Source organism: Lepidochelys olivacea (genome assembly GCF_965140295.1).
Source record: "Lepidochelys olivacea isolate rLepOli2 genome assembly, chromosome: 1".
Lineage (NCBI taxonomy): Eukaryota > Metazoa > Chordata > Testudines > Cheloniidae > Lepidochelys > Lepidochelys olivacea.
The window spans coordinates 315,225,435-315,249,151 of NC_140411.1; the positions used below are offsets into that span (position 1 = coordinate 315,225,435).

The following is a 23,717-nucleotide window of genomic DNA, read 5'->3' on the forward strand; positions in this document are numbered from 1 at the left end:
ACACAAATTTTCAGAAGTGACTTGTAACTTTGGGTCTGTCAGTTTCTGGTTGCCCACCTTGAGGCAACTTAAAGGGACCTGACTTGCAGAAAGAACAGAGCACCCACTCTCTGAAAATAAGGTGTCTCCAGTTGGGTGCCCAAAGACTGACACCTCCAAAGTTACTAGTCACATCTGAAAATGTTGCCTTTAATGTTTTAAACACCAACTGATACCTTATCAAAAACTATGAAAAATAGTTTTGTGACATGTCCACTAATGCCATAATTTAAGGGGATAAAGTGTTTATTACTTTTTTTCTTTGGTGCATTTGCCTAAGAACAGATTTGTATTTATCTGTTCCACAGGAAGTCCCTAATCCTCTGTTTTGGACGGGGTTGCCAGGCATCCAGTTTTTGACCAGAATGTGCCAACCCGGCTGTTAAAAGTCTGATTGGCAGTGCAGCTGGAGCCCAGGGCTAAGACAGCCTCCTTACCTACCCTAGTTTTGCACAGCTCCCAGAAGCAGCTGCCAGCTCCTTGCAGCCCCTCGGCGCATGGGCAGTCAGGGAGGCTCCACGTGCTGCCCCCACCCCGAGTGCTGGCTCCACAGCTCCCATTGGCCAGGAACCATGACCAATGGGAGCTGTGGGGGCAGCGCTTGTGGGTACGAGGACAGCGTGCGGAGCCTCCTTGGCCACCCATGCGCTCAGGGGCTGCAGTGCAGGGACCTGATGGTCGCTGCCTGGGAGCCATGGTAAGCACTGCCAGGATTCCACACCCTAACCCCCTGCCCCAGCCTTGACTCCCCACCTGCACCACAAACTCCTCATCCCTGGTCCCACCCCAGCGCTCACACCCTTCCCGCACCCCAACCCCCTGCCCCAGCCTGGAGCCCCCTACTTCACCCCCAGCCCGGAGCCCTCTCCCACACCCTGAACCCCTTATTTCTGGCCCCACCCGGAGCCCGCATCCCCAACCCAGATCCCATACCCCCCCACATCCCTGCCCCAGCCCAGAGCCTCTCTCACACCCCAAACCCCTCATCCCCGGCCCCACCCAGAGCCTGCAGCCCCAGCCAGAGCCCTCACCCCCCTCTTGCACCCCAACCCCCTGCCCCAGCCCAGTGAAAGTGCGTGAGGGTGGAGGAGAGCGAGCAACAGTGGGAGGGGGGATGGAGCAAGCAGGGGTGGGGCCTCGGGGAAGGGGTGTTTGGTTTTGTGCCATTAGAAAGTTGGCAACCCTAGTTTTGGATATCACAGCAATTTCTACAGCAACTAATTGTGGTGTCCTAAACTGTGGATTTTGACTTCAATTGGAAAATAAACAAACATCACATGGATTTTTAAACAAAACTTGCGCAAAGTTCCATAGTACGAAATAAAAGGGAAAGGAGAAAAGTCCAAGTGTTTTGAAATGGAATATTTCAAAAGATATTTTATGATGATTCATTGGCTCTTTAAATGGAAACACATTAGTGGTGTACTGTCTTAGTTGCACAAGGATAAAACCTGTTTCTTTTCTCATTTTAATTACTCCATAGAGTGGCGTCCAGGTTCTACTGCCCAGATCCTCTCAGATTTGGATTTAACATCCCAAAGAGATGGCAGGTGGAAACGTATGAATACTCTGATGCATTATAATGTAAGGAGGATTGCTGACATCTGTGAATTGTTTTTCCGTAATAAATGAACTTTTATTAGCTTTCAGAGAAAATTGGCTTGTACTATCTGATAAGGGGGCTGGAACATGTAGCTATGTTACATTCTCACTTTCCAGAATTTGAAAGTATCTATCAAATTCTAGTACTCTCACTGGTTTCCTCTCCATCACTGAATACAATTCCAAATTGCCCCTATATGGCCTATATTTCCATATCTCTCAGCAGTCCCAGGTTCATGGGATTGTCCTGCTTTAGCTCCCAAAACCCCATTGCAGTTGAAGTGGCTCCTGTCCCGTGGGGCTGGGTAGGCTCAGCTGTTCTTTCTGGGCATTGCAATCTGGCCCCCTGTGCACAGGGTCATAGCACCACTCCGGTTTGACCCAACCTGGCCCCCCTTATGGGTGGGGGCAGCCAGGCCAAATTTGAGTGAGTGCCACTGCAACCCCATGGCTGGGTCATAATGCCACTCACTCAAATTTGACATGGCCACCCCATGATGTGCAGGTACCAGGGGCTAGGTCTCAATGCCCAGAACGGGGAGCTGAGCCCAGCCAGCCCCTCAGAACCGGAGCTGCAGGAGCCACCACTGTGAGATGAGCTGAGGCTTGCTCCACAACTCCTCCCTGCCAGGCCTCCCAGTCCCTGTGTGCAGCACCTTACCCACTCACCCCAATGTGGGGGACAGGACTCGTCCCTCTTTAGCTACTGCAGATTTTGGGAGGTATGGGCGTCTGATATCTTACCTTCCTACTCTTTTTCTCACTCCACGCGTCCCATTTTGGAAGCTGCTTCTCTTCCCCCTATCCCTACAAATCCCTCCATCAGAGAGTTGCCTTTGTTCTGCCCTGTCTCCCTGGATCTTGCTTCATTTGTCACTCTGCTTCACTGGTGTGTTTAAGAACTCTAAACCCTGAGGTGAAACAAAGGCACTTTTTTTTAAAGGACAGCTTGCTCTATTTTACCCTGTGTATAAACCCCTGACACACCCAGTCAAGTAACCAGTCTTAACATAATGTTTCAGGTTATGTATGACATAGAGGAAAAAAATTGGCAGGATCGTGGGAGTAGGGGCATTGAAATTCTTCGTTATGTAATCTATCTAGGTTTCATGCTGTGCTCATCGCCATGGGTATGGAAGCACTTGTGATCCTGTTATTTATTTTTCCCCTTTACACTACCTAACCCTTTCCTGACACCAAATATCCTGCCAGTTAGGTGGTTCAGAACAGCTCCTTAAGAAGGCAGATAGCTCTGCTCCTGTATGGGGAATTTAACCCTTGTGCAGAGGGTCCATGCAAACAGCTTGTGTGCCATTGAACTCTCACACTTTGAACATTATTATCAACCATGGAGGAAGCTTTACCTGTGGCCTCTTAGCCAGCAAGTATCAGAGCTGAGCCCTCCTACAGGAGAGAGGGTATTGGGGATGAAGGGCCTGATGGCTAGAAGTCAAAGTGTGCACAGCACTTCTCAAGATCCAAGCCCTAACTGGAGGATAAGAAAATTGGTGGGTATCTTCAAATGCCTGCTTAGGTGGGGAAAGACTCCACAACAGTGAGGTTCAAGCCTACTTTTCGCAGGAATGTATTATGGAATGATTTCCCTATGTTTGTGTTCTTGAAGGTCCGAGATGGTGCCACACTTATCTTGTCAAAAATAGGAATTTCCCAGCAGCCAGAGGATAATCAGCAAGATGTCCCAGGGGAAAGTAAGTACAATGGGGGTTCTTTATGCCCCCAAAAGGAGTATAAGACAAAATGCACAAATAGACAATATCATCTTCGCCTGATCTTGTTTGATGGGATTGTACCTACGGATGTACAGAAAGGGATTGTTTACTTCCATGCTCCATGACATGATGATTTGTTCATACAATCCAAAATTACACTGGTTTTTTTCACCTCTATATTGCTTTGCAAACTCATGTTAGGTCCCTATCTTCTGCTACCATAGGTTCTTTTCAGAATTACTGCTGCCTGGTTTCTTCCTCACACTGAGTACATGTCAGATAGCTTTTCACCAGTTTAGCTTTGCTTTTTTCCAAGTTGAGTTTCACTTTGCTATTTTCTGCCCACGTTCCTAATTTCTTTTGGTCCTATTTTATTATTCCTGTCTCTTCACTGGAGTTTGCAACTCCACCTCATTTTGTGTCATTTAAAAATTTCACTATTTTGTTGTTTACTGCCTCTTCCAGATCACTAATGCAGATGTTACATAACACTAGTTCTAACATTTCTACCCACTAAACACCTAACTCAATGTATGGCCCTTTGCTTACAGCTTTAAAAGACGGTTTTCATTCCACATGACATTATTCCTATCCAAGCCAATTTGATATGAATTTTCAAGTAAGACTTTGAGACAGTATCAAATGTCTTGCCAAAGTTCATTGTGTTACATTAGCTGTTGTCTGTTTATTTCACTTATTTTGTCATTTTAGTCCTCTTCCCTCCCCACCCAAAAACTCACTGAAGTTTGTCTGGCAACATTGACTTTGTAAACACTCTTTATTGTGCTGGGTCTGTTGTACTTTAAATGTTCAGTGTCTTTTTCCTCCTCTTCCATCATTTCATGAGGGATAAAAGTTAGATTTATGCCATGGTAATTGCCAGGATCATTCTTCCTTCATGTTTTGAACTGATTTGAAATGCTTCTGTGACTGTCATTGCATGCTAAACCCTAGGCTTCAGTTATTAGTTTTCAATCTCTTTAACAGATCTGCTGGAAACAATATAACAGAAATGTCCATCTTTCCAGGGCTGTCAGCTGGTGGCTTTGATGTACATTGATTGTTATTTAATAAAAGTGTGCCAAGCTGTTGTTTTATTCATGTTGAGAGTTGGCTAGGGCTGAAGTCCAGGCGGTGCTACATGCAGTTAGATTTTACTCTCTTCCTTTTGGGACTCCTATTGAAATGTTATTTCAGGGTTCCTAGAAGGCTTTTCCAAGGGTATTAAGTATACTATTGCATTTATTTTTCATTCTTAAGTATGGAGGAATAGATGTTAAGACTTTCTGGACCTGCGTTCCCCACCTTGCAGTTTGTTTTGGCAAAAGGAAGAAGTATATGATGATCATTGCGCAAGCCCTAGGCAGAGGAGGATCCCACTTTTTTGCTTTATGGCTATGCCATTACATCCAGCGGTGTTGTGGATGAAGAAGCTTACTGAAAACAAATGGCCCATATTCCATGATTTAACTACTTAATCATACATGTCACTCTGCTTGGTGGAGGAAAGCCGACTTCTCTTGCTGGTGTCTTTGCAGAGAGCTCAGTCATGTGAAGAAGACGCTATAGTGAAATTTTAAATGGTAAAGTACAGGAGGCAACTGTTGTCTTCTTTCCACCCCATGCCCTCTCCCACACAATAAATAGCTTACAGCAGAAACTGGGAAGGCAATATTTCATGGCTCACCAGTGCATTTTCATTAATGCATAGGTCTTCTAGAAATATCACATGCCAATTTGTTTGGAAAGCTATGTAAATGTAACAAAGTCAGGTCAAAGCTACAGCCTACATGGACAATGATTTGTGAGATACTGTGTTGCATAAAAAGGAGAGGAAGGTATGCGGAAGCTTACACACACATTCTCTCACTGTTAGATGACACAGTCAAGGAGCTACACATCCTGAACACACAAAATGTCCTACTCCTTTTTATTTGAAAAGGACCAGTTTTCTTTTTAACCAGAATTTCACGTTAACTTAAATATTGCTTTGGAAATCACTGCCAAAGAAATAGGTTTTGCCCAAAATAAAAACATAAAATCATGTCCAAATGTTCTAAAACCTGACATTGCTTCCTTTCTGCTTTCTGCAGCCTTTAAACAAGAGAGGTACTAGTTGCTGGTTTTTGTGGTAAATTAAGTGCAGAAGTCTTTCAGCTGAGGAGATAGGATTGCAGCTCCTATCTTGGATCAAAAATGAGAGTGAGTTTGCTTGTATACGAGCTTCTGTTTCTGCTGCACAGAACTAGGTAATTAGGCTAAACTGTCTATCTCTATTCATGACATTCTCTAATTTGAAGTATGAGGCGTGTTGCAGGTCAGAGTTGTTTACAGCCAATCTTTATAGGGCAGCTTGTACAGCACTTGCATCTACTGTGTCTGGCTCATGCTAATGTAGAGGTTGTGGGTGTACGACAGGAAAAAGGCTAATGTAGTGCCCATTTTTAAAAAAGGGAAGAAGGAGGATCCTGGGAACTACAGGCCAGTCAGCCTCACCTCAGTCCCTGGAAAAATCATGGAGCAGGTCCTCAAGGAATCAATTCTGAAGCACTTAGAGGAGAGGAAAGTGATCAGGAACAGTCAGTATGGATTCACCCAGGGCAAGTCATGCCTGACTAATCTAATTGCCTTCTATGACAAGATAACTGGCTCTGTGGATGAGGGGAAAGCGATGGACGTGTTGTTCCTTGATTTTAGCAAAGCTTTTGACACGGTCTCCCACAGTATTCTTGCCAGCAAGTTAAAGAAGTATGGGCTGGGTGAATGGATGATAAGGTGGATAGAAAGTTGGCTAGATTGTCGGGCTCAGCGGGTAGCGATCAATGGCTCCACGTCTAGTTGGCAGCCGGTATCAAGTGGAGTGCCCAAGGGTCAGTCCTGGGGCCGGTTTTGTTCAATATCTTCATAAATGATCTGGAGGATGGTGTGGATTGCACCCTCAGCAAGTTTGCAGATGACACTAAACTGGGAGGAGAGGTAGATATGCTGGAGGGTAGGGAGAGGATCCAGAGGGAACAAATTTGAGGATTGGGTCAAAAGAAATCTGATGAGGTTCAACAAGGACAAGTGCAGAGTCCTGCACTTAGGATGGAAGAATCCCATGCACTGCTACAGTCTGGGGACCGAATAGCTAGGCAGCAGTTCTGCAGAAAAGGACCTAGGGGTTACAGTGGACGAGAAGCTGGATATGAGTCAACAGTGTCCCCTTGTTGCCAAGAAGGCCAATGGCATTTTGGGATGCATACGTAAGGGCATTGCCAGCACATGGAGGGACGTGATCGTTCCCCTCTATTCGACATTGGTGAGGCCTCACCTGGAGTACTGTGTCCAGTTTTGGGCCCCACGCTACAAGAAGGATGTGGAAAAATTGGAAAGAGTCCAGCGGAGGGCAACAAAAATGATTAGTGGACTGGAACACATGACTTATGGAGGAGAGGCTGAGGGAACTGGGATTGTTTAGTCTGTGGAAGAAAAGAATGAGGGGGAATTTGATAGCTGCTTTCAACTACCTGAAAGGGGGTTCCAAAGAGGATGGATCTAGACTGTTCTCAGTGGTAGCTGATGACAGAACAAGGAATAATGGTCTCAAGTTGCAGTGGGGGAGGTTTAGGCTGGATATTAGGAAAAACTTTTTCACTAGGAGGGTGGTGAAACACTGGAATGCGTTACCTAGGGAGGTGGTGGAATCTCCCTCCTTAGATATTTTTAAGGTCAGGCTTGACAAAGCCCTGGCTGGGATGATTTAGTTGGGGATTGGTCCTGCTTTGAACAGGGGGTTGGACTAGATGACCTCCTGAGGTCCCTTCCAACCCTGATATTCTATGATTCTATGATTAATGGAGTGGATCAGTGAGTTTCTGTGGTCTGCAATGTGCAGGAGGTCAGACTAAAGAATCATAATGGTCCCGTCCAATCTTTAAGTCTATGAGTCTAGTGTAATTAGTCCCTCATGCTCATGAGTATTTAGTGACCTTAAAATTTCACTTTTAAACAGGGAAAGGTAGAAATTTCAGAGGGACAAGAGGGTTTTTAGACCCTGGAGAGTCAGTTTTGTAAGAGTCATCTCGCTATTGACATCTTGAAACATATTGACCACCTTATTTGCAAAGGCAAGGAGTTGCCTCTTGTTATAATTTCTTTATTCACTTCTTAGTTTATTGTTGGTGAGAACTTAAAAAGCAACTGATATCTCCTGAAAAATCCTCCATTTACGAACCATACTAATATGTTTTGTTGCTCCATATTCTACATTTCTCTTCCTCTTTCATGCAGCTGTCCTTAGCATTGAAGTGGGAACATTGTATCTTAAAAGTTCATCTGCTTCTCCTGTTCATTTCTGGGAAGACCTGATTTTCCATGAAATATTAATTATTTCATCAGCGACCAATTATGATCTCACTAAATGAAAAGGTATCAGATTCAGTCCTAGTGTAAGTGTAGGTAACCCCAATGAACTCAATGGGGTTGTGCCTGTTTACTCCAAAGCTCATTTTCCTCCTTTACCATTAGGAGGACATAGGGAGGAAACCGAGAAGTATGTGCATTAACCAGGCAGCTGGTTTAGTTAAGGTAGAAAAGGTAGTTTTCACTATAACTACCTATTGTCATCTATTTAGAAGTAAATAACAGGCACTGAAAAAATATCACAATACAGAGACCCACCAGTAATTTTTGCTGCATTCTATGATATTCTGAAAATTCTAAGATTTAGAAAATCATTTGGGCTGTCGATTAATCACAGTTAACTCACGTGATTAACTCAAAAAAATTAATCCGCGGTTAAAAAAATGTATTGTGGTTAATCGCAGTTTTAATTGCACTGTTAAGCAATGGAACACCAATTGAAATGTATTAAATATTTTGGCTGTTTTTCTACATTTTCATATATATTGTATTCTGTGTCATAACTGAAATCAAAGTGTATATTTTTTATTACAAATATTTGCACTGTAAAACTGATAAGGAAAAGAAATCGTATTTTTCAATTCACCTCATACAAGTACTGTAGTGCCACCTCTTTATTGTGAAAATGCAACTTACAAATGTAGATTTTTTTTGTTCCATAACTGCACTCAAAAACAAAACAATGTAAAACTTCAGCGCCTACAAGTCCACTCAGTCCTACTTCTTGTTCAGCCCATTGCTAAGACAAACAAGTTTGTTTACATTTACAGGAGATAATGCTGCCCACTTCTTATTTAGAATCTCACGAGAAAGTGAGAACAGGCATTTGCATGGCTTTTTTGTAGCCAGCATTGCAAGGTATTTATGTGCCAGATACGAATGTTTAGCTTATGCCCCTTCATGCTTCGGCCACCATTCCAGAGGACATGCTTCCATGCTGATGATGCTCATTAAAATAATAATGTGTTAATTAAATTTGTGACTGAACTCCTTGGAGGATAATTGTACGTTCCCTGTTCTGTTTTACCCGTATTCTGCCATATATTTCATGTTATGGCACTCTCAGATGATGTCCCAACACATGATGTTCATTTTAAGAACACTTTCACTGCAGATTTCACAAAATGTAAAGAAGGTACCAATATGTGATTTCTAAAGATAGCTACAGCACTCAAACCAAGGTTTAAGAATCTGAAGTGCCTTCCAAAATCTGAGAGGGATGAGATGTAGAGCGTGCTTTCAGAAGTCTTAAAAGAGCAACACTCTGATGCAGAAACTACAGAACCTGAACCACCAAAAAAAGAATATCAGCCTTCTGCTGGTAGCATCTGACTCAGATAATGAAAATGAACATGCATCGGTCTGCACTGCTTTGGATTGTTATCGAGCAGAACCTTTCATTAGCATGGACGCGTGTCCCCTGGAATGGTGGTTGAAGCATGAAGGGACATATGAATCTTTAGCGTATCTGGCATGTAAATAACTTGTGACGCCAGCCATAACAGTGCCATGAGAACGCCTGTTCTCACCTTCAAGTGACATTGTAAACAAGAGGCAGGAAGCATTATCTCCTGCAAATGTAAAAAAAACTTGTTTGTTTGAGCAATTGGCTGAGCAAGAAGTAGGACTGAGTGGACTTGCAGGCGCTAACATTTTACATTTTTTTAATGCAGTTTTTTTGTACATAATTCTACATTTGTAAGTCCAACTTTCACAATAAAGAGATTGCACTACAATACTTGCATTAGGTGAATTGAAAAATACTATTTTCTTTTGTTTTTTTTACTGTGCAAATACTTGTAATCAAAAATAAATATAAAGTGAGCACTGTACACTTTGTATTCTGCGTTGAATTTAAATCAATATAATTGAAAATGTAGAAACCATCCAAAAATAATTAAATAAATGGTGTTCTATTATTGTATCTCCACCGAAACAATTGCAGCAGTAAAGGTGGGAATGAATACTTTGTCACCCCATTTACCTCAGTGACATGTGAACTTATTACCCCTCAAACCTCTTAAATTCAAAGTCAAATTAAACCCACTTAAATATTAAGGATGGGGGGGGAATTAAATATAATTAAATGGCAAAAATGATCATAAAGGAACATTGATTGCATAACTAATATCACACAAGAGTATATATGTCCAACAAAAACATTACCTTGGCCAGATTGCACATATGGAACTCTTTCTGCTTATGCGATATTTCAACATACGTTCCATAAAACATGCCATAAAATTCAGAGTTAGAGTAGCTGTTGGGAAACTTAATTTTGCATTTCCTAATTCTTTTCCACAGTGAATCCTTACAGTTCCATTAAAGTAATAGTATGCATATGTTCTGAAATCCATGGAAGGTTGGAATAATGCAGTGATGAATCAGGCCTATATGCATAACTGAGCATTTAAAACTACTAAAGTCTTCAGAAATTCAAACTTATGCTTCCCATAAAACCTGCAATTCAGCCCCATTGCACATATTATTTTTCATTACTGTTAAGTTTTATGTCTTAATATAAATAAATGTGTGCAATGTAACTGAGTTATAGCTGCTATGAGAAGGATCATTTTGAATCACATTTATGCATTTAAATTCTCAGGCATAGTGGTGCATTAATAAAGTTTGTTGCACTGAGTTACCGCTCTCTTTTTTAAGAAGGAAATTAATTGCACATTTAGATCGTTGACTGTCAATTTGACTTATATCACAAGAAATATTCAGATGCACTGAAATTTTTATTTGAGTATTCTCATAGAATCTCACATTTGAACACAGATAATGCATTTATTCTGTTGTGTACTAATTGAACTAAATTTATATACATTTCCAGTCTTTCAGTATGTGGATCTCCAGATACAACCCTACTGTAATTTGAAAAGATGACTGAACTTGAGTTTCTTTTTTCTTGTGGTTCCCCCTGCATGCAGAAATCCTCCATTCTTCTCTCTTGAGGATAAGGGCTGGCCATGTGCCTTGCGACTTTCAGTTCCTCTTTCACTTTATGTAGAATAGAAGACTTAGCACTTTGATTTGGTTCATATGGAGTACTGTGTGCATTAGGCAGGAGTGAAGTCATCTAAATCCCCTGAATGAGAATGAAGGTAAGTTGACGATATTGCACATGTGGAAGAAAACAAGGTATCTGTGGGATAAATGAGCACAGTCTCTTACAATGTACATATACTATATTTTTTTAACATTATTTTATCACAATTGCTGTTTCTAGGGCATGCACTATTGGAAGATGAAAATAAGATCTGGCATCTAGTTCGACCAGCAGATGAAGTTGATGAAGGCAAATCGAAAAGAGGGAGTGTGAAAGAAAAAGAACGAACCAAAGCTATTACAGAAATCTACCTGACAAGGCTTCTGTCTGTGAAGGTAGGATTTACTATTAAATTATTAGGCAGTTCTTTTAAGGAAGCTGGTTAACTTGCCTTGCGAGGTTCAGATGACTAAAATGCTGAGTCATTGGAGAGACAAAGGTGCGTGAGGCAATATCTTTTATTGGACCTGCTTCTGCTGGTGAGAAAGATACGCTTCTGAGTTTATAAAGAGCTCTCCTTCAGCTCTGGGAAAGGTACCCTGCGGGGAGGGCTACACTTGTAAAAACACTGCATTGTTGTAGCCTCACTAATGCAGCTGTGCCGCTTTAGCACGTTAATGAAGATGCTCTACGCCGACAGGAGAGAGCTCTGCCCTCAGTGTAGTTAAACCCATCTCCCCGAGTGGCAGTAGCAATGTCGATGGAAGAAGCTCTCCTGCCAGCATAGCAGACTACACTGAAGGTTAGGTTGGTTTAACTATGTTGCTCAGGGGTGTGGATTTTTCACAACCCTGAGCAGCATAGTTATGCTGATGTAAGTCTGTAGTATAGACCAGACCTCAGAGTCTCTCAGCTAAATACAAGGTGGAACAGATTGTTTAGCCTACATAGTTAACACATATTTCAAAGGACCATTTAAGATGAAGTGGCCCGGAAAGGCAGGGTTGGGGGGAAAGGCAGTTTGGGGGTAATCTATAACCCACTAGCAACCCCCACCAGCTGCCTTTCCCCCTCTCTCTTCCTGGGCCAGATTCAGTACTGCATACATGGCAAGCCCAGTTATTGCCTCTAATCAGAGAGCAAGTTGGACATAGCTGATAAGAATTTGCTTTGTTACTCGGCTCTGTTTATTGGGTTGATGTGTAAGATTATGCTGTTTTCAAAAACACTATTACAATACCTAACATAAGGTGTTCTAGAGTCATAAGATTACAGCTATGACCTACCATAGTTCTCTCTGTATCATAAAGATGACCTACAAAGCAGTTGTTACCAAAGGATTTATCAGGTGATTGTATATGTACAGGAAACTTAAGTTTGCAAATATACTCATATTTTAATACTCTTAGCAACTCGTTTCTCCCTTACCTGCCAAGTCAAGAGTGTGCATTTCTATGTTCCCTGTGCAATAGTTAGGAAATCACACCCCTTTTAAAACAGAACATATCACTATTTTCTTCAACTTCCTTGCTATTTTAGCTGTTGGAAAGAACATTGTGTGTTGCAGGCGAAATCTGCCTTTGTTGTGGCCTGTCATCATGCGTCCTTGGCATTCTGGGCCAAGGCCTTCAATGATTGTGATCAGAACACAAAGTATTAGTGTAAAGCAGAGAGAAAAATCTAGGATAACGCAACATTTGTACTGCAGGCTCCATTTTAATGTCATTTTCCTTTTTTTAATACACTTTCAGGGTACACTTCAGCAATTTGTAGATAACTTTTTTCATAGTGTACTCAACTCAAATCATGTCGTGCCACCAGCTGTGAAATACTTCTTTGACTTTCTTGATGAGCAAGCAGAAAAACATGAGCTCAAGGACGAAGATACCATTCACATCTGGAAAACCAATAGGTAGGACTCAAAACAGTAATTAGACTGAAGAGAAACAATACTGTAATCACTAACAATGCTGGTACTCTAAATACAGATCTAAGTGGAAAGGAAATAAATTTGTAATTCTGAGAATGGCTTTAATTGAAACAATTATTTACATTGATCAAAGAGGTTACCATAAGGCTAGAAAATGCAAAAATAGAGCCGAACCTACTGTAAGTGTAACTGTCTGCAAAGCTTCTGTTTTCTTATCTTTTATCTGTCATCTTTCCTTAGTGCACCCAGAGCTGGGGATTTCCTGTAATACTTCCAGTTGCCAGCAGTGAGAGGCAAAGGGACCTATGCTAAACTATTAAAATTCACACCCTAACCAGATGATTAAAGGGCATAAAAGTAATACATATGCTCTCTAATTACACTTGTTTTCTCACACCATCTTGGGGAGTTCTGGGAAGTGTAATCATTCTCCTCCTCTCTTTCTATAAAACTAAGAAACGTACATGCTTTTGTTTTTAAGCAGGGAAACCAGACACTAAGTAGTTGTTCATATTAGAGTTTGAATGCATAAATTAGCTAAAATGTACTCAAAAGATCAAATGCAAAGTACGCATTTTAGTTTTCTGGAATCTGGTTCCTGCATTATGTTCATTGTGTAAGAGGGTGTGTTTATGTCTTTGCTTGCTTTGCAGTTTGCCACTTAGATTCTGGGTAAACATATTGAAAAATCCCCATTTTATCTTTGATGTTCATGTTCATGAAGTAGTGGATGCTTCCTTGTCAGTCATTGCACAGACTTTCATGGATGCCTGCACAAGAACAGAGCACAAATTAAGCAGAGTAAGTGATTTACATTCTACACCATGGCTATGTTCATGCTTGACAGACAACATGCATACTCCCGGAAGATTCCGGATAGATCTTTTTTTTATTTTTAACCCCTTAAATTTATCATTCAGTCAGTATCTGGCCATTTAATAGATTTGGTGAAAGTTTGTAGCTTACCTTGCCCAATGACATTTACAGTGTGAATAAGATCACAATGTTGTTCACCAAAGTTTTTAGAGAAATCTAATTTAGGAACCGTTTTCTTCAGGGTTTCCATAATTCAAAAAGATTTTGTATCAATTGTATAAATATATTTTTTAAAACTCAACAATAATGTCTTATGAAAACCTTAATTCTTTTCATGACATAAATATTCCCATCCATAAGATGAGGGTAAATGGTTTAAGTATGAATAATATCCAAAAGAAGTTTAAAAGTGCATGAACATATACTTATAAGCGTATAAAGGGATGAGCCTTGTATAAGGTATATTCTATTGTATTATGTAAAGGCTGCAAGTTTGTCACAGAGGTCGTGGAAGTGACGTATTCCATGATTTCTGCAACGGCCATCGCACCGGCCGCTGCTGGGGCAGTCTCGGGCCCCCAATGCCCTCCCTCAGCAGCAGAGTTTGGGTGTGGGAGGAGGTAAGGGGTTGGGGCATGGGACAGGGTGACGCGAGCTCTGGGTGGCGCTTACCTGGGGGGCTCCCCAGAAGCAGCGACATCCCCCTCTCTCAGCTGCTAGGCGGAGGCGTGGCCAGGCAGCTCTGCGTGCTGCCTCCACCCAGAGTACGGGTTTTGGATTGGGAGCTGTGGGAGCAGTGCCTGCAGGCAGAGGCGGCGCGCAGACATCCCCTGAATGAGGGGGATGTCACCACTTCCGGGGAGCCCCCCAGGTAAGCACCACCCAGAGCCTGCCTCACCCCGTCCCATGCCACAGTCCCCTTCCCCTTCCCACACCAAAACTCTGCTGCTTCTCGGGGGGTGGAGGAGGCACGGAGCCAGGTAGGGAGCACCAGCGGGGGGGTCTCGGGCGGAGCGCCACCGCTCACGCCCCCCCAGCAGCAGCAGAGGTCCCAGGCCATGCGCTGCCACCCTCCCTCCCCACCCACCCCAAGCAGCCGGGCCACCCTTCCCCAGTACCCGCAGGGGCCCCGGGCAGCCCCCCGCCCGACAGGTTTTATTCACTAGTATTTTTAATAAGTCATGGACAGGTCACAGGCTGTGAATTTTTATTAACTGCCCGGGACCTGTCCATGACTTTTACTAAAAATACCTGCGACTAAAACATAGCCTTAATTACGTACGTTAACACTAAACCTGGAGGATAGGGTCTTCCTAGGTAATCAAAATGTCCCTGTTATATATTTTCCAGGATTCTCCAAGTAACAAATTACTTTATGCAAAAGAGATCTCTAACTATAAGAAAATGGTGGAAGAGTAAGTATATAGAGAAGTTTTTTTTTTGTTTATTCTTGGTCACTTGGTTTAAGCTTCTGGGTACTAGCATAGCAGCAGTATTACCCATGGAAATATTAATGTTGGAGGGAAGAGGCCTAAATTTCAACCACTGAAAATAGATAAATAAAATACCCTTTGAAAAAGTTAGAATCATGGTATTTGTCCCCGAGGCTGTGTGGTAAATGTTGAAATGAAACATGATTGTGACCGTATGTATGTGTTCATAAGTTATTGGCAACACTTAATTTTAAATTACCTGAAAAAGAGACAGCCAAAATGTGTAATTTCCCAGGGGCTCCCATTTTGCCAACACAATCTGTCTGATTGTTCAGATTTCCACAACTGGCTAGTGTTAGACCCTAAAATCATTTTCAACAAAAATATATCTTCCCCCTTTTATTTTCTGATCTTAGGTAATACGTTTCCTTAGTTTCAAAAAGGTGAGATCTATATGAATAAAAAGTCGCATTAGCCATGGTAAAGAGTTTGAGCCTAGGTCTGGGCATAAGATAACTACCAGATGCCAGAAATTTCTTCCTATGGCAGGGCATTGCACAGTAGGGTACAACGTGTTTTGTGATGTGCACCGTCCTCTAATCCGTTAGGCACAAATGACCAGGGGGAGACAGGATAGCTAAATGGATCATTGGTCTGTTGTGGTAGAGCAACTACTATATTATTATTTGGAAACCTGTTTAAATTAATCGCAAAATCAAACTAGAGTATTACCGTTAAACTGCTAGTGCAGTTCATGGTGTTTGAAAGCCGGGGAGCAATCAGAATCTTCCTAAGGAGGGGACCCAGAGTTCTCTCTCCTCTGCCCTGCACCCAAGCTCTCTCCCTTGCCTCCACAGCTGCTACCTCTATACCCAGACCCACACTTTCCCCCGGCACCCAGCTGTACACACACTCCCCTCCTTCTGCCCCACATCCAGCCCCACACTGTTCCCTCCACATTGTCTCTGCCCCAAATCTAACCCTGAGCTCTTACCTAGAGAGGCAGTCAGGCTGAAGAGCATCATCTCCACCAGGGTGAAATGGGGTGTGGGGCTCCCAGACCTCTTCCTTGTGTCTCGTCGCTTCCCCAGCAAACACCAAACCTGGATCTAATCCCTTTGCCCTCCTAGGAACTGGGGGTTCCCAGTGCCCCCTGCTCCACTTTTCACTGGGAGCTGGGGGTGCCTGGTGACCATGGGCACTGGAAGGACTGTGAAGGTGCCAAGGCCAAGCAGGTGCACAGGCTTATAGCACCTCATCATGATGGAGGGGCAGCAGGGCAAATTTCCAGCTCCAGTGTGGGCCTAGGTCCCCTGCCTCCCTCTACTTCCCCGTTGTGCCCAATTGAAAGTTTATGTTAATTCATTGCAGTTACTACAAAGGTATTCGTCAGATGGTGCAAGTGAGCGACCAGGACATGAATACTCATTTAGCAGAGATTTCCAGGGTAAGTGTGAAGCAAGCATTCTCGTCCTGAAAATACTAGTTTTCATTGTCTTCTCTGCATGGGGTCACAGTGTCCACTAACGTCTGATGAATAATGCCACACTTCTCTGAAATACTCCTGGTTAGACATAATATATTGTGCTTTTGAAATATTGATTTATAAGAATATGACACGAATAGTAACTGTCTCAAACACATTTTAACTGACCCAGAGGAGTGTTTGGTTTTTCATGCTTATTGTGGGGAAAAGTTAGCACTGTTGAACAGTTTTTCATTCTGCATTTCCTACGGATTGGTTTTGTTTACCATGTTGGAGAGATTGATTGTGAGTTCACTGTGCAATGCCACAGCAAAATTGAAAGATCCCAGAAATGAACTGGCCTTTTTATGTATAGGGATTTCTTGCAAGGCAAGAGAGGCTTATGTTACTAATTTTTGTTACATTGATGTGGAGTAATCCATTGCTAAGGTTAAGATTTTGTCGTGGTCACTTTTAGTAAAAGTCACGGACAGGTTGTGGGCAATGAACAAAAGTCACGGGAGTCCTGACCTGTCTGTGACTTTTACTAAAAATAACAGGGAGTTGGGGAGAGCCGGGAGGTTGGGGGTGAATGACACCTGGATCCCCATGGAGGGGACTGACAGCCCCAGCCCCATTGCCAGCCGAAGCCACGGGGGATCAGCACAGGGGGATGGGCACACAGTTCCAGCCCTGGCCAAAGACACAGGGGGTGCACAGCCCCAACTCTGACCCTGGCCAAAGCAGAGGGCAGAGCACAAATTATTTAGATTGGCCCCAAACAAAATTTTTACAGAATTTTTGTTCTGTGGGGAATTTTGAATTTTTTGTTTTTTGTTTTGTTCCAAATTGGAATGACAGCAAAATTCAAAAGACTTTGACTAGACCTAGAAATAATTTATAAGGGACACTAGTATAAAATCAAAAAAGAACTGGTATGGTTCTCCGCTTTCCTGCACCTTGGGTAGTCATTTACACTGGTAGCAGCATTCCTCTGCATTTCCTTTGCACAGGTGTATATGACTATAGTGGGGTACAATGGCAATGGAGAATCAAGCCCAGTGTGTCTAGGTGACAGAGTTTCTTTTGGTTATGACCTGTTCTTTAATGGAGTTCAAGGTTTTATATTTTTAAGAAAAGACATAGTGTAAAATTCTCCCTGATAATACGGCTACGAGTCTGTCACAGAGGTCACGGATTCCGTGACTTCAGGTGACCTCTGTGACTTCAGCCCTGGCCAGCGGGGCTCTGGGCTTCCATGATTTATTGTTTATTGCCTGCAGTCTGTCCCTGACTTTAATAAAAATACCCGTGACAAAATCTTAGCCTTAATGATGATTTAGAAGCCCTCCTACCACTGTTATGATTTGATGACTTTCACCTTTGCTATAGCTTAAGTGTGAATTGTTTCAAACAGTTAAAAAGCTTGAAAGAAAAGGATTTCATATGTATGTGGCACTGACAGAACCAATCTGAAGTACCTTGAACACTATGCAGATTTTAACTGTGTTTCACCAATGCGTGTCCATATAGTTGGTAGATGTGTCTGAGCCTAAATCTGTCGTTTGACTAATACTGTAACTCAAAATATTTTTCCACTTCCTTTATTTGGGAGAGTTGTGTGCTGGCTGGAAAGGCTGCAGCAAGAAAATCTTGACATGTGAATGCTGAAAGTCATCAAACAAGATTTCTAATCCTCCCTACCTCTTCCAACCCCATCCAGTCACCTATCTAATGTTTTAAGATCCAAAGCTAGAGTCCACAAAAAGAATTATACTGTCCCTGGTATTTGTGTGTGTTTGGTTATGATTGTTAAACAGCCAAGACCGTATTTTGACATTTTTTTTCTTTTAAATTACTAGGCACACACAGATTCTTTAAATACACTTGTGGCTCTACACCAGCTCTACCAGTATACTAACAAATACTACGATGAGGTAAGTTCCTTATTTGAATAATATAAATATTTAATATGCTGAGAGACTAGTCGTGTAAGCCAAATAATTGATTTGAGAACCCTCAGGGTGTGTCTACACTGCAGTTAGATACTCACAGGTGGCCCGTGCCAGCTGACTCAGGCTAAGGGGCTTTTCCGCTGTGGTGTAGACATTTGGGCTTGGACTGCAGCCTGAACTGTGGGACCCTCCCACCTCGCAGAGTCCTAGAGCCCAGGCACCAGCCCAAGCCCAAATGTCTCCACTGCAATTAGACAGCCTCTTAGCCCAGGCCTGAATCAGCTGGCATGCCAAGTGCAGGTTTTTAGTTGCAGTGCAGACATACTCTCAGATAACCAAGTAAGGGCAGTGCTAAACAATGAACCCACAACTTACTTCTCTTTTCAGTTGCACTAATGACCTGGCAGTTTCAATGGTCAAAAGTGCATTGTTGTAAGTGAACTCTTGGATTATCAAATACTATTTTTTCCCAATGATGTATTTTTAACGAACAGTATCATTTACCCTTCAATGCTCTTCCCATCCTATTTGCACCCTAACAATGCCAACAGGAAAAGAGCAATTGTAGGAGATACACTGTGTGTCAAACCCCAGTACTTTATATTAGGAATGGTTCATTAAATTGCCTGTAGAGAGGGAAGAGTGCCTTTTTTATTAGTTAAATTCTACTTGCAACTTACATGCATGCTACAATCTGTGTTATGTCATTGCAAACAAAGTGCCTTACCAAGGTAAATTTCGGTAGAATAGCTCTTGACTGTGGGCTGATTAAAAAGCAGGCTCATGAATTCTATCCAAAATTAGTCTTGGATCCTAGAAGCCTTATGGAGGAGAAGAAAAAAAAACACACTAGGATGTAGATGGCCCCACGGGCTCTAAGTTTTACTCTGAGAACAAAAAAGGAGAAAGAAATTTCCATTCAAGTGTTTCCATGGGGATGAATGTCTCTGAAAAGTCTTGGAATTAAATCAAAGCCAATAAGAACAGATGCTGAATCTGAAAGGAACTCTGCACATGTGATCTCTCTAGTCCATTTGCCCCACACCAAGTGCAGTTTTGGGGTTCACTAATGCTTAGCATTAAAGGCAACAGGCCTCATCCTCAGCTGCGCTGTGGCTGCTTTACACAGCAGAACCAGCCTAAAGCAGCTTTAAAATTGGCATAGCCAGACATGGAAGGGTTAATTCAGTATACAGGGATCCCCCAGTGGTATAGAACCAATGTAGCACTTCCTGTGCCAGCCCCAGGGGTGTGACTGGGGTATGTAGAATGGTCAAGGACAAGATGGCTCAGCTCGTGGCAATACCCCACCACTGGTAACCCTTGTAATTTAGAGCAGCCTTTGATGTTACACCAGTTGAGTGGCCTGGTATACAGAAAGCCCAGGATTAAGAAGTACAAAAGAAGCTTAAAGCAACCTTTTTCTTGCCCCATATCTCCACTCCTAAATTGCAGTCTCCACTTATGCATGGGCTGCAGCTGAAGATTAGGCCCAGATTGTTTTTAATGGTGTTACTGGCTTTCCTCAATTGAAGGCCAGCAAAAATGCTAAACATCTTAAACAGTTTTGCTGTAGAACAGCAGCTCTGAGAATTTCCTTTTGGGTAGAACTGCACAGAAGCAGCACTTCTATGGTACCATGGGTATTCTATCAGAGAACCATGTTGACAACCTGCCCACAGCAAATTTGCAAAAAAAAAGCAAATTTAATTTGTGTGAAAAATTTAAATTGCAGTATTTTGTAGCTGCCCTCATCCTTTACACTGAAACTACCATTGCCAGTATGCAGTGCACTGTGTTGATTTGTGCGGTGTGTGACATTGACTAAGTGGGCACATTATAATTGTTGATAAATATATGAAGAGTGTGTTCACCAAGGAGATTTAGCCAGGAGAAAGGAGCTAAAACTCGATGGAAATTTATTAATTTAAAGGAAAGATGTCCACTTAAATTTGGCTGAATTTAAATTTTGTAATAAGTGTCTCTAAAATCTAAATCTCAGAAATGTTTCCACATTAAAACAAAATGTTTAAGATGTTTAAAAAACAATTGTTTTTAAACAAGTCTGCTGTAGTGTTTGGAACCTAAACATTGCAAGGAACACTGAAGCCCCTGAAAGAGAAACTATTAACAAGAGTGATACTGACTCACTGATTTTTTATTATCTAAGCTGAAAGAAGGACAAAATGTAAATAAAAAGCATAAATAGTGACAAGGACACTGTATTTTTAAAGTTCTTGCACTTCTAATAAATTGGCATTTAAACATAAGTAAAGTCCTTTCTGTTTTTGTCTGTTTATAGCTTATAACTTGTGTTCAGAAGGTAATTTTTTGAAAAGAAACATTTTTACTATATGTCATTACCCCTCCTAAACTATTAGATTGCGGGGTAGTTTCCAAAAGAATGTGGTGAAAAATTTTAAATTTGACATTAAAAGCCCTAGGAAATGTATTTTAGGAACAGCCCTTTTACAGCAAGTGGAATAGATTAAATGACCTATTTGCCTCTGCCATCTCAAGCTTTTATAATTAGTCTCTTTGGGTTGTACCTTGGCATGTATTCTGCATATCATAGACCACGTTGTAGAATGCCACTCTTTGGCCATCTCCATGCTATTTAGACTATAAGACATTGAACAAGATTCTCAGCTATATCCAGAAAAAGCCATAGAAGAGCTGCCTACAGCTCCCGGACTTAGTGACCAGTTCTGTGGTGGTTCTTTTTTAACTTCAGAACAGCCTTGGAGTTTCTCTAATCTATGCTGGCTGGCTGTGGCCACCATGAGCCATCCTGTAGTCAGTAATAGCTGGAGTGCAGTGCACAACTCTCAGGGGTGGAGGTTGATTAATATTTGTAAAGGACTTTGCAAGCCTAGGATGAAAGGGGCAACAGAAGTAAAAGTTGTTATTGGAATAAATAATAATTATTAAACAAATGCTCCGTTGTTTATAGGTAGTATATTAAAAATCTAAAATTTTACTTCTTAAAGTCATTCCGATACCACAGTGATGGGAGATATTATAAAAACCTATATAGATAAAAGGCTGGAGACGGAATCTTCACTAGAAGAATGGAGCAGAGGGGCACAATGAAGGAAAATTATTTAGTACGTGCATACACTCTGAAAACCAAAGTAGTGTTAAACACTTGATGTAGCAACCTTGATGCCAACTGTCTCGTTCTGAGCATTCTGTTTCTGTTTCTTCCAGATTATAAATGCACTTGAAGAGGACCCAGCTGCACAAAAAATGCAGCTTGCCTTCCGTTTACAGCAGATAGCAGCTGCATTAGAGAATAAAGTGACTGACCTTTGATTAGAAAGCCACAATAAAGAAATCTGATCTGAAGATGTTTAAATTCATTCTTCCTGTTAAGGAAATAGTGTTCTATTTTTTAATGTATAATTACAACTTTAAATGAAAGATTTCCATGTTTTTGATAGCAGAGCTGTAATGTAAAGAATTTTTACTGTAAATTATGCTTCTAATTAAAACCTGTGTTGTGTGTAAATGAATCATCTGTGGGGAAGAGAATCGTTGGGGGGAGAATTATAGTTCATTTAATCAAATAGTACAATCTGAAACATCAGCATTTTTAGAATCATTATGCAAGTAAATTCAATACTATAGCATCCTTTATATTTTAAGCAATATTTGTACTCGGAAAAATGGTAGCATATTTGAAGAAACTGATGCAATATCCCCTCTTATGTTGATAACTGGAAATTAATTTCCTATTAGCCCTGAAATCACTGGCTATATTATTCTCATAATGAACATAGTAAATGACATGTCTGCTGTGATTTTGCTTTAAGATCTTGGGATGGGCTTTGGTACCATACACTATTTCTCAGTAAATTAACTACTCCTGGCCATGACAATGCGTGATATTATACCCACCACACTTGATTTTGATGGGAGTAATTTAGTTATGTCACCCCTGTGGAAAGGTTCTGATGATAACTTCTAATTTGATTCAGAAATCACTACAAAGGAAATTCGCCTTTAAAACTTTACAACCTTTTATTTTTATTGTGAGTTTTACAATGTATGCTAATGTGCCTTACTTGTATTAATTCTGTGAATCTGATGAACAGTTTTGTAAAGAGAAGCAGATCAGAAAAAATATTTATGTGCTATTGAATGACTTTTTTTTGTGAAAAACATGACCAGCAGAATGCCTGTAATTAATTGCTTGCCAAGACTGTGCTGTTTAACATGATTGTTATGTATAATATCTTGTATCAGAATAGTTCTGGGTTTTTTTATTTGAATCTTGGAACTGTCCTAGAAAAACTACCACTTGTTTTTTTTTTTTATTGTACTTGTGATGTAAAATACTAGTAGTGATACTAGAAAAATCTTATATCCATATAGCTAAATACCACTCAATCAAGCCTTGGAATGCTGCATTTGATCGAATATACATCATAACCAATAGCAGTGAAAATTAAAATTACTTGTCAAAAAGTGTATTTACAATATAAGTTCTGTACAAATTTGAAAAGCTAGGTACGTTTTTTTCAATTGCTGTATTGCACATCGGAGAACTTTGTTTCATTCTTGTCTCACAGGTTTTTGGCAGTTCAAGTAGCATTTGAATGTAGTGCTGCCATGTGCACTAATTCCCTTTCATTATTGCTTTTTTGCCTGCTGAGCATTTGAACTCTGCTGATTCTTGGCAAGATACTGCAGTTTCTGCTGCCATCTCTCCCTTCCCTGTTTTCTGTCCTACAGTGAGTTTAACTTTTGCTGATTTTTATCCTTTTTGAAAATAGCCTCAAACTTGTGAATTGAATGGCCTTCCCCTAAATTTCTAAAAGTCAAAGGTCTCATCACAGGGTCACTCTCCCATCCCAATCCAGTTCTTTTAAAAAAAAAAAAAAACTTTTTTGCATCCATGTATAGGCATTACTCAGCATGGCTGGGACATAAGTTATTTTCCATTTTTTTAGGACTGAGGTACATAAGAATGCTGCATCAAAGACATTGTTCCTGCTACTCCCTGATCAGCAAAGGCATCCATCATATTTTCATTGCTAATATGTTTCTTTTGTCATTATTTGTAAATCCTGTTAATTGTAAATCAAATACAATGTGTTTTTTTTCCATTAAGTGTCACAGGATCTTTACTGAATCAAGGTTGGGATTTGGGGGAAGAAGGGAAGGAATTTAAAGTAATGTAGATGCTTCCTCTAAAGGGTGATAGTACGTACAGCACAATCTCTTATGATTGGTAATGAAGGGTACAGTGTATTCTGCAGTTGGCGGTCATTTGCTCAGAAAATGAGCACTCTTGAAAAAAGTGTAGTGCAGAATCCCACAGTGAAATCCCACAAGATGCACACATT

General features: G+C 41.3%; 1 protein-coding gene across 2 annotated transcripts in view; it reads left to right on the forward strand.

Annotated features, from left to right (window-relative positions):
- PLXNB2 (plexin B2) overlaps positions 1–23,477 on the forward strand; it is a 324,582-nt gene extending 301,105 nt beyond the window's left edge. For both annotated transcript variants that reach the window (XM_084611348.1, XM_084611347.1), the window contains 9 exons: positions 1,523–1,623; positions 3,266–3,350; positions 11,008–11,162; positions 12,519–12,679; positions 13,351–13,498; positions 14,864–14,928; positions 16,318–16,393; positions 18,274–18,348; positions 21,577–23,477. In XM_084611348.1, the coding sequence (XP_084467474.1) occupies positions 1,523–1,623; positions 3,266–3,350; positions 11,008–11,162; positions 12,519–12,679; positions 13,351–13,498; positions 14,864–14,928; positions 16,318–16,393; positions 18,274–18,348; positions 21,577–21,681 (971 nt within the window). In that variant the 3' untranslated portion in view covers positions 21,682–23,477. The remainder of the gene's footprint in view (positions 1–1,522; positions 1,624–3,265; positions 3,351–11,007; positions 11,163–12,518; positions 12,680–13,350; positions 13,499–14,863; positions 14,929–16,317; positions 16,394–18,273; positions 18,349–21,576) is intronic.
- The last annotated feature ends 240 nt before the right edge of the window (positions 23,478–23,717 follow it).